This window comes from Solanum pennellii, chromosome 11 (genome assembly GCF_001406875.1).
Source record: "Solanum pennellii chromosome 11, SPENNV200".
Lineage (NCBI taxonomy): Eukaryota > Viridiplantae > Streptophyta > Magnoliopsida > Solanales > Solanaceae > Solanum > Solanum pennellii.
This window is the reverse complement of record NC_028647.1, coordinates 4,666,814-4,676,654: the sequence shown is the minus strand read 5'-3', so window position 1 is coordinate 4,676,654 and position 9,841 is coordinate 4,666,814. Positions and strand designations below refer to the sequence as shown.

At 34.7% G+C, this 9,841-nt stretch overlaps 1 protein-coding gene and 1 pseudogene across 6 annotated transcripts; both read right to left on the bottom strand.

Annotated features, from left to right (window-relative positions):
• Nucleotides 1-953: 953 nt before the first annotated feature.
• LOC107004551 (F-box/FBD/LRR-repeat protein At1g13570-like) lies at nt 954-5,463 on the bottom strand. 6 transcript variants are annotated; one of them, XM_027913018.1, is made up of 6 exons: nt 5,358-5,463; nt 5,165-5,263; nt 2,289-4,999; nt 1,758-2,138; nt 1,498-1,662; nt 954-1,416 (listed from the first exon to the last, which is right to left on the bottom strand). In XM_027913018.1, exons 3-6 carry the CDS (start codon nt 2,571-2,573, stop codon nt 1,084-1,086), a joined length of 1,164 nt encoding a protein of 387 aa, XP_027768819.1. In that variant the 5' UTR covers nt 2,574-4,999; nt 5,165-5,263; nt 5,358-5,463; the 3' UTR covers nt 954-1,083. The 6 variants fall into 6 exon arrangements, with proteins under 6 accessions (XP_027768819.1, XP_027768815.1, XP_027768817.1 ...); XM_027913014.1 differs by having other exon boundaries at nt 1,758-2,594; nt 3,647-4,999; XM_027913016.1 differs by having other exon boundaries at nt 1,758-3,394; nt 4,797-4,999.
• LOC114074889 lies at nt 5,295-8,901 on the bottom strand (annotated as a pseudogene).
• Nucleotides 8,902-9,841: the final 940 nt, after the last annotated feature.

Below are 9,841 nucleotides of genomic sequence, written 5' to 3'. Positions count from 1 at the left end.
CAATACCGATTTGTGCCGGTTCGGTGATTCCATTCCGGTCTGTTCTAGTCTTAATTAAAATACGAGTGTCGGGTTGGAGTCATGGATATCTGTATTTTAAAAGGTAGGGGCGTGAGGCGATTCATTTTATATGGTACGGTATGGGGCGAGGCGTAAGCTTTGAGACACAGGGCATAAGTCTCATGAATCTACGGGCCGTAATCTCGTAATCTCGTGTATATTAAATTTTATAATCTTATTACCAATAAAATAATCAAAAGTAAATTATTCAATAATTTTATAAATTATTTTTTATAAATAACCTATAATATATCAAAATTACATTATGATTTTTATTTGAAATAAGTATTATAATCAATAACGAAGAAAAAAATATAGTATAATTACTATTTGAGAAATGTCATTACACCAATAATAAAAAATATGGTTTAAAGCAAAAAAAAATCATTAGAATAAATTTAAAAATCCCGGACCAACGTTTTTACACTCAAGACTTACGTTTTTATGCTTGAGACTTACGCCTCAATTTCAAACTTATGTCTTATGGTTCTACGTTTTTAATTTAAGTCCGAAAGTATTTTTGGTACGTCTCGCTCCGAGACTCGATCCAAAAATATTTTTGAAAACACTAATTACGGTGAAAGAATAAGGCAGAACGAAAAAAAAAAACATTTTAATTTAGCCTTCTCAAATAGTGTGTGAGGTGAATAGAGATTAAAAGAAAAATGAAATGAGGGGGGGGGGGGAGTAGAAGCAATGTAGGGGCATATTTGGATCTATTTCATTGTTTTTGAAGGGTATATTTGTACTTTCAGATAAAAAACGTAACCAAAATTATTTTGATATTTTATTTTTCTATCTGAATTATTATTAATTATTTATCAAAACGCACTTCAACTTCATTGTTTTCTTTTCCTACTAGAAAAGTTCACACCTAATTATACACATTAATCTCAATAAACCGAAGAAACGGAAAAATAAAATCCTCATAGTTACCTTCAAGCTGAGCCATACAAGTAAAGAAATAAACAAGTATGTCATACTACTACATTAAGTTTGTTTCTCTTTTCAGTCTTTCAACTTCTAAGCCAAAGATCCGCCTAAATCTATGTAGACAACTTCTGCTTTAGGCGATGCCCGCGAAAAATTTGATATCTCTGCGAATATCTGTAATCTTCTATCGAGCTGTTCTTGATCAAGAAACTGTCGATCGATTAGCATTCTCTCCAACACAGGGGACTCGGCTAACAAAAACTTGATAAGCAGCAACTCAGAAGTTGTTCCTGTTAAGCAGCGTAGCTTAACTTCCTTGAGGTGATTAAATGTCACATCCGATAAATGTTTGAGCTCAAGGGGTTCTGGAATAGGTTCATCCTCGTCATCTTCATCTTCTTCGTCATATCTATAGTCATGAACCTAAGAAAGACAAGAAGAAGTCAACTCATAGATTATTGAGGAGAGAAAGAAATAAACTAAATGAGCCGAAGTACTACGTACCTGTATTTCGAGATATTCTAGATACGGGGAACTTCTTATTAAGCATAGAGCATACGAAAGCTTGTGTGATTCGACCAGCTTAATGTCAGGCAGGTAAAAGCGTTTGACGCTGTTAAGATTAAACGGAAGTCTTAATGGTGCTTCATATCCTTCTTCAGCAAAGAACTGGGAAACAATTACCGAAAATCAAGATTAAGTCAGCCCAAATGAAATTTCATCCACTAAAGTGCATAATAATGAAGTCATCAAGCAATATTTACCCCGGAATCAAGCAAGAAAAAGCGGAGGTGCTCGAGAGCAGGACAACACTCGAAAAGCTTTGCAAAATCAAGTTCCTCTGCTTGAATATAGTCACCATACAGCAATAATTTTACCAGACGAGGGACATTCTTAAGGCAGACACAACTTATATTGCCTGTGAGATCAAACGATCTCAACATGGGGGCATTAATTTCAATAGCGTCTAACCTGTCTCCAATATCCAGCTCCAACTCCTCAAGCAACGGGCAATGAGATATTAAACTTTCCAGCAACTCAGAAGAAATATCGACTTCACATAAATTCAGGCTTATTAATTTATCAAATCCTTGAGAGGCTGATGGATGTTGTATTGAGCAATAAGCAAGACTTAGATGCCTCAGCTGCGAACATGTGAAAAGTGAAGAAGGCAATTTGTATTCCTTTCTAAGTGGAAGGTGAAGTGCAAGATGTTGAATGTTATTCCTCGAGAGGAAATATATGAAGTTGTCAATCTCAGGACAGCTTGCTAGAAGAACAATAGCAAGGGTAACCTTAGTAATTGGCCCTTCATGAAGGCTCAAAAACTGGTACATCATCTTCCTAAATTTTATGGTAGGGTTCAGTAAATCCTTCTTTGTTATCCAAAGAGAATCATCAATCTCCAACTTTGTAAGACGACACCAGTGATACCTCCATTTCTTTGATAAGATGCTTGTTCTCACAGCATCTTTAGAAGGCAAACACATCAATATGACATCAATTATATTATCTGGAAGGTAGCTAAGGGCATCGGGAAGTACACTTCGACCAAACTTTCTTGCCTTAGGAGGCATCATATAACAATGATCACTGAGAAGCTGTAGAAAATAAGCAATAGTATGAAATAAGGTCTCTCCAAGTTATCTGGACATAACAACTATTCATTTAGTCAAATCAACATAAGAACGAAAGGAACACTTCCAACAATAATCACCAACAAAATGAAGTAACTAGAAAATAACATGAAGTAAGGAATCTCTAAACTATCTAGACAGAGCGGCTATTCACAAAGCCAAATCAACATAGGAAATATTTTAGTATTCAAATATTCTATCCAATAGGTTATATTGAACCATTTGATCATTTCCTTAACAATTGAGGAAGAGAATGTAAGCGAAAAACAACATTTAGAAATTATATACACACAGAGAGAAAACTAAAGACCCCCATTTTTCAACCCTCAAGTTCGACACGACATAGAAACACATATACACACAGTAAGTGGAAAAGAATTAGCATCAATTTTCTGCAGAAGAAAACAAGGGGAAGGCTAAAAGACTTAGGTGAAAAATATCTTAAACTATCACCATTTTTCAAACCAAAATTATTCATCCCTCACAGAAACCTATGAACTAACACGATTTCATTTTAAAATATCCCCAGAGGAATATGACATGCTACATGAACATCACACTCCAAAGAGTTCTAAGTTGCAGTACACACGGAAAAAAAATCGAGTAAGCAGGTTAAAGCCTTCCCTATGCCAACTTGCACTAAACTCGACAATGCCACTACGTACCTACTACCTCCCACTAGTAAATATATCTGATATCTCTACCCGTCAACCTTAAGCAGATACAAAGAAATCACCTATAATATCTTCCAACTCCACTGGAATCTGAACCATCCAGAAAAACACTATCTTTGAAAGATTTTTTGGACCAACTTATATAAATTCTTATGCTTTGAAACTAAAAACTACAAAAAGGAAATAACTTTTATCAACTTTAGGAACATACAAACACACCCAAAAGGAAACCAGCAACTTAAATTCCAGGGTTGAATTTATATGCAATTACAGGGCACATAAACCCGTGGTCTCTTCGTAAAATTAAATAGTGCACTTGATTGAAAATGTTGAGTTATTAACCTAGATGAGTCAGGGATCAATTTCCGCTTAATACATTTTCTTTTGCTGCACTCATATTCTGAAAATCCTAAATTCGCCCAAAACACTTATTTTCAGAGATTGTAAGTTCATCAAAAAAACGAAACAAAATGATAAAATGCAGAAAAATAACCAAATTATAATGGAAAAAGATTTAAAGCTTACCAAGGAAGAAGAATTGCCTTTTTCTCTTCGAAATTGCCTCTATGAGTTTTACCCTAATCTAGGGCATGGAGTTGGGAAATAGAGAAATTGGGGGAAAACTTTATAGTATAATAACGGGTCGGATTCGATTTTCATTTCAAGTGAAATACGGATATTAAATATTGAGCGCGAGAAAAACAAGGTAGAATGAAAAAGTATTTTCAATTATACATGGTACAAATAGATATTAGTCAAGTTAGTAAATATGAAATTCTGTGTCTATTTTACTCTTGTTATGAAATCGTACTATTAATACCGTAGCATAGATGACTAAAATTAATAGAGGAGATATAGTAAAATTATCCTTTTACTTGTTGTTTCTTAATTAAGGAATATGTTACGGCAAACATGGACAAGTAATAATAGACAGAAGGAATAGTAAGCTTCATATATAAGGTTAGTTGGTACTTTCTCCGTTCTAAAAGAAGTTGTGTTATAAGATTTCAAGAAATAACTACAAGGATGGTTGTGGTGCAGTGGTGGGACTATTGCTTAATATGGTTGGAGCTTCACCCCCAAATGATCCCTAGAGTGCGCGATCCAAAGTTAGTCAAGGCTTAGGACACCCCCAAATGGACACTAGAGTGTGCAATTCGGAGATAGTTGGGGCTTCAAACACCGTGTGAAAAAAAAGGAGATAGAATTAATCGTACTCTTCCAGAATAACCCTTGTTTTGATACATGATGTTTTATAGGATTAAGGAATAATTTATTTCTTCAAGGCAATTAATTAGGGGTAAATAAGTAGAAACACTCCTTATTTTCTTAGTTTTAAATTTTTAAATTGGTAAACACATAGTTATAGACCAATTATATCAACGTTTGAGTCTCTCTTCTAAATTTTTTAACTTCTAACCCAAAAGTTGTGATCTGATTAATCAATGTAGACTACTACTGCTTTAGGTGATGCACAAAAAAAATTTGATACCTCGTGTCAAGAGGTAGAACACATGTATATATTAGCATTCTCACCAACACCGGGACATGGCCAACAAAAGCTTGATAAGTTGCATCGTGGTTCCTCCAAAGCGTTCCAGCTTAACTTCCCTGAGGTGATTTAATGTCACATCTGAGAAACATCCGAGTTCAAGGCATTCTAGAATACAATTACTCTTCATCTCCACAGTGAACCTAAGAAAGATAATAAGAAGTCAATTCACAAATTATTGAGGATCTACGAAGTAAAAATTATCAACAAATAAGAAATAAAGAGAAGAGTCAGCATTAAGAACCTTAATTTCGAGATATTCTAAAATGGGAAACTTCTTATCAAGCGAAGAGAAAAAGAGAGCTCACATGACTCCACCAGGATAGTTTCAGGTAGGTAAATCGATTGGCACTGTTAAGATCAAAAGGAAGCCTAGTTGGTGCTTCATATCCTTCTTCAGCAAATAACTAGGAAAAATTTAAGCAAATTCAAGATCAGTTAGCCCAAAAGAAGTTCCATCTGCTAAAGTGCATAACAATGAAGTCATGAAGCAATATTTACCCAGATATTAAGGAATTTAAAGAGGAGGTGCTCGAGAGAAGAACAAGACTCGAAAACCTTTTCAAAATCAATATCCACTGCCTTCATATCGTAACCTGCCAGAATACTTTTACCAGAAGAGGGACATTCTTTAGGCAAAGAACATATATTGCCAGTGAAATCAAACAATCGCAGCATGGGGGATCAATTTCAATAATGTTCAGAATTTTGGGATATCCAGCATCAACTGCTCATGCAACGGGCAATGAGATATTAAAATTTCCAGCAATTTAGAAGAAATTGTGACTCTGCATAGTTCAAGGCTAATTAATTTATCAAAACCTTGAAAAGCCCATGGATGATGTATTGAGCAATTATGAAGGTTTAGACACCTCAGCTGCAAACACGTGAAAAGTGAAAAAGGCAATTTTGTATATCTTTCTAAATGGAAGGTGAAGAACAAGATCTTGTATGCCACATATGAAGTTGTCAACTCATAGGTTCTATAACAAATTCATAATCATAGTTTCTGCAGCTCTTTGCTAATCAAGGGTTAGTTAAACAATAAATGGTTGCAACAATACTGCAAACAGGCAAGAGCTTCCAAACACAAAGCTAACTATACACACCAGCCTCAATAAGCCATCATGTGTAATACGTATTCAATAATGCATTCATGCACAAGCAGTAAATGTAAAATCCTTAAAACATGTAGCGACAGTGTAATTACAGAACAAATTAATCAAAACATCCATCTGACAATCCTCATGTTCCCAAGCAAAACATACTGTTATACATCAACCTTTGTTTCTCTCATTTCAATTTCAACTTCTAAGCCAATAATTGATCTGCTTAAAAATCTATGTAGACTACTTCTGCTTTAGGTGATGCTATCAAAAAATTTGAGACCTTGGCAAATATTTTTGATCTTGTGTCAAGAGGTTTATCAGGTAGATAACGTGTATCAATTAGTATTCTCAGCAACACACGGGACTTGGCTAACAAAAGCTTGATGAGTTGCGTCTCAGGTGTGGTTCCTACAAAGCATCGCAACATAACTTCCCTGAGGTGATTAAATGTCATGTTTGAGAAATATTCAAGTTTAAAGCATTGTAGAATACTATCATCCTCTTCATCCTCACAGTCAACCTAAGAAAGACAAGAAGAAGTCAACTATCACATTATTGAGGATTAACAATTATGCAAAGAATCAAAGCACTAAGAAGAACCTTAAATTTTCTGTGATATCCAGTACCAACTGCTCAAGCAACGGGCAATGAGATATTAAACTTTCCAGCACTTCAGAAGAAATTGTGACTCCACATAGTTCCAGGCTAATTAACTTATTGAACCCTTGAAAGGCTGATGGATGATGTATAGAGCAATTATGAAGATTGAGATGCCTCAACTGTGAACATGTGAAAAGTGCGCAATTTGTACATCTTCCCAAGTGGAAGGTGAAGTACAAGATCTTGAATGTCATTTCTCGAGAGGAAACATATGAAGTTGTCGATCTCAGGACAACTTTCTAGATAAGCAACATTGAGGGTAAACTTAGTAATGGGTCCTTCATGAACTGTCAAAAGCTGGTAGATAATCTTTGTAAATTTAACTGTAGGGTTCAGTAAATCCTTTTTTGTTTTCCAAAGAGACTCAAAGCTTCAACTCTTTAAGTCTACACCAGTGATACCTCCATTGTTTTTTGATACGGTATTTGCTTTCACAGCATCTTTACACGGCAAATGCATCAGAATGACATCGGTTATATTATCAGGAAGGTAGCTAAGAACGGCAGGAAGTAAACTTCGACAATGTTTTCAACGTTTAGGAGGCATCATATATCAAAAATCACCAACAAATTGTAGAAAATAAGCAATAATACAAAGTAAGGATCTCCAACTAATGTGGATGAAATTTATATACACGTTTTGCGATCAACATACGAACGAAAGGAACACTTACAATACTAATCACTAAAATTCTGTAGCGATAAACAATAATATGAAGTAAGGACTCTCAAATTATTTGGATAGTACATCTATTCACATAGTCAAACTAACATAACAAATTAAGGTGCATTCTTGTTGAAATCAGTCAACTATCTCCTTTTAATACCTAAAATGCAATTTGCCTTGAGATATTTATATTGAACGGCAGGATATTAGCTTGGGTATTTCATGCAGATTCTTCAATCAGAAGGAAAAATATACTTGACATACCCAGACTGAGTATGTACCAGTAAGGAAATCCATATAACAAAGCTTAATATCCATTACTTGCATTCTCACAGAATGAACACCGTCCATTAAAAGGTGTGTTTGGTATGTAGCAGTGTTTCAAAAGGCGGGGTGTGAGGCGAGGCGTATTATATAGTACGGGGCGAGGCGTAAGTTCCATGGATCTACGGGCGTAGTCGCATGTATATTCAATTTTATAATTTTATTACTAAATAAAATAAGCAAAAGTAAAGTTTTCAATAAATTATGATTTTTATGTGAGATAAAGTATTAATATTCAATAAAGAAGAAAGAAGGATTATCATTATTATTTGAGAAAATATCACTACACTAATAATAAAAATATGATTTAAAGCAAAAAAAATTAAAAGGAATACATTAAAAACGCCCGGGCGTACGTTTTTACGCCCATGACTTACGTTTTTATGTTCAGGGCTTATGCCTCAAATTTTAGGACTTACGCCTTATGGATCTACATTTTTAATTTACGCCTCAGAGGGTTTTTGGTACGCCCCGCCCCAAAACTCGCCTTGGGACTCGTCCCAAAACGTTTTTGAAAACACTGGTACGTAGTTTCCAATTTTCTCCAATTAAGTTGGTCAAAGATTTGGAAAACATTTTCTCTAGAGAAACAAGTTCCTTAAAATTGAGGAAAATGACTTTCCTAGTGAAAGTAGGGAAAACAACTTTTATAAATGTCAATCCACACTAATTGTCTAATACTCACTTTCCAGCACATCCCAACCCCACCCCAGGGGCGGACCCACCCTTGGGTAAGGGGTCGGAAAATTACATTGTATATAGAGGTCAAATTTTGTTTAATAAATATATATACAAGCATTGACACAAGTTAAAAGTTTAATATAGTGGTCAATGTGTTGCGAAAATTCCAGAGATCGTGCGTTCAAACCCTACAATTTTCATAATTATATTTTTACTACAACAATTAACACTCCTTAATGATAATCCTTGATCCGCTACTGCCTCCTCCTAACCCTGACTCCCCCTAGAGTTATCTAGATTATATACAAATGCTTTTGGAACAAGATTTCTGCTTATTTACTTAATAACACATAATAAGAAAGAACTCCACTTACATTTGTACCAAAAACATACTCTAAGAGTTAGCCTCTATAGAAACAAGAATCACATTATCTCAGCAAGAATTTGTATCTTCACGAAACACTAAGATTTTTGGGACAAACGTAAATATCTTCTTATGCTTTAACAAAAAACTATGTAAAGGAAGTAACTTTAATTGATTTAACAAAATATACACATACCCAAATGGAAAGAAATGATGAAAACACAAAAAGAGAAGATTTAAAGCTTACATGCAAAAGAATATAGTTGATGATGGAATCCGCCTTCTTTTTTTCTCTTTTGACCTTTTGTCAAACATCTTCCCAAGTGGAAGGTTAAGTACAAAATGTTGAATGTCATTCCTCGAGAGGAAATATATGAAGTCGTCGATCTCGGGACAACTTGCTAGATGAACAACGTAGAAGGTAAACTTAGTATGAATACTTAACCACAAATACACATATGGCATGATAACAGTGTCAACATTTACCAATAAATAAATCCATGCATATCTCTTGATATCCATTGATGGCATTCTTAGCATGAACACCTTTCATCAATACTTCATATATATATTGTTGGATTAACAACAACCACTACACCTCAATCCCAAATAAGTCGGGATTGGGTATATGAATCCTCACTGACCATGTTTCTACATTTTAACTCATCTCATGCCATCATTATGCCAAACAAAAATTGAATTAAAAAATTGTGATGATGATCAAAAGCACACTTGACTATCACTTATTCGCGAGTTTTACACCTCCACTATCAGGTGTTCCCTTTTCCTACAATTATTACCATATATGTATTAAAACACACCTAGTTGGGTAGATGGTGATAGTTCAGGAACAACTGATAGTTGGCTTAAACAACTTCTAGATGTGTTTTAAGACATAGATAGTGGTAGTTCATGTAGAAAAAGGGAACAACCAATAGTTGGGGTGTGAAAACTAGCAAAAAATTTATAGTTTAGGTGTGTGTTTTACCATTAACTATAAAAAACAATATTACAAGTTCTCTGGCACATAAATCTATGATAATTTACAATGATTCACCCTTGATACTCATTTTTTTCTTGATTTCGAGATTATGTGAGATGACGACGAGAATGAGAAGAGGTGCACTGGGAACACGACAGAGAAAGAGAGTAACATTATACAGTACATGCCAGAAAACTGA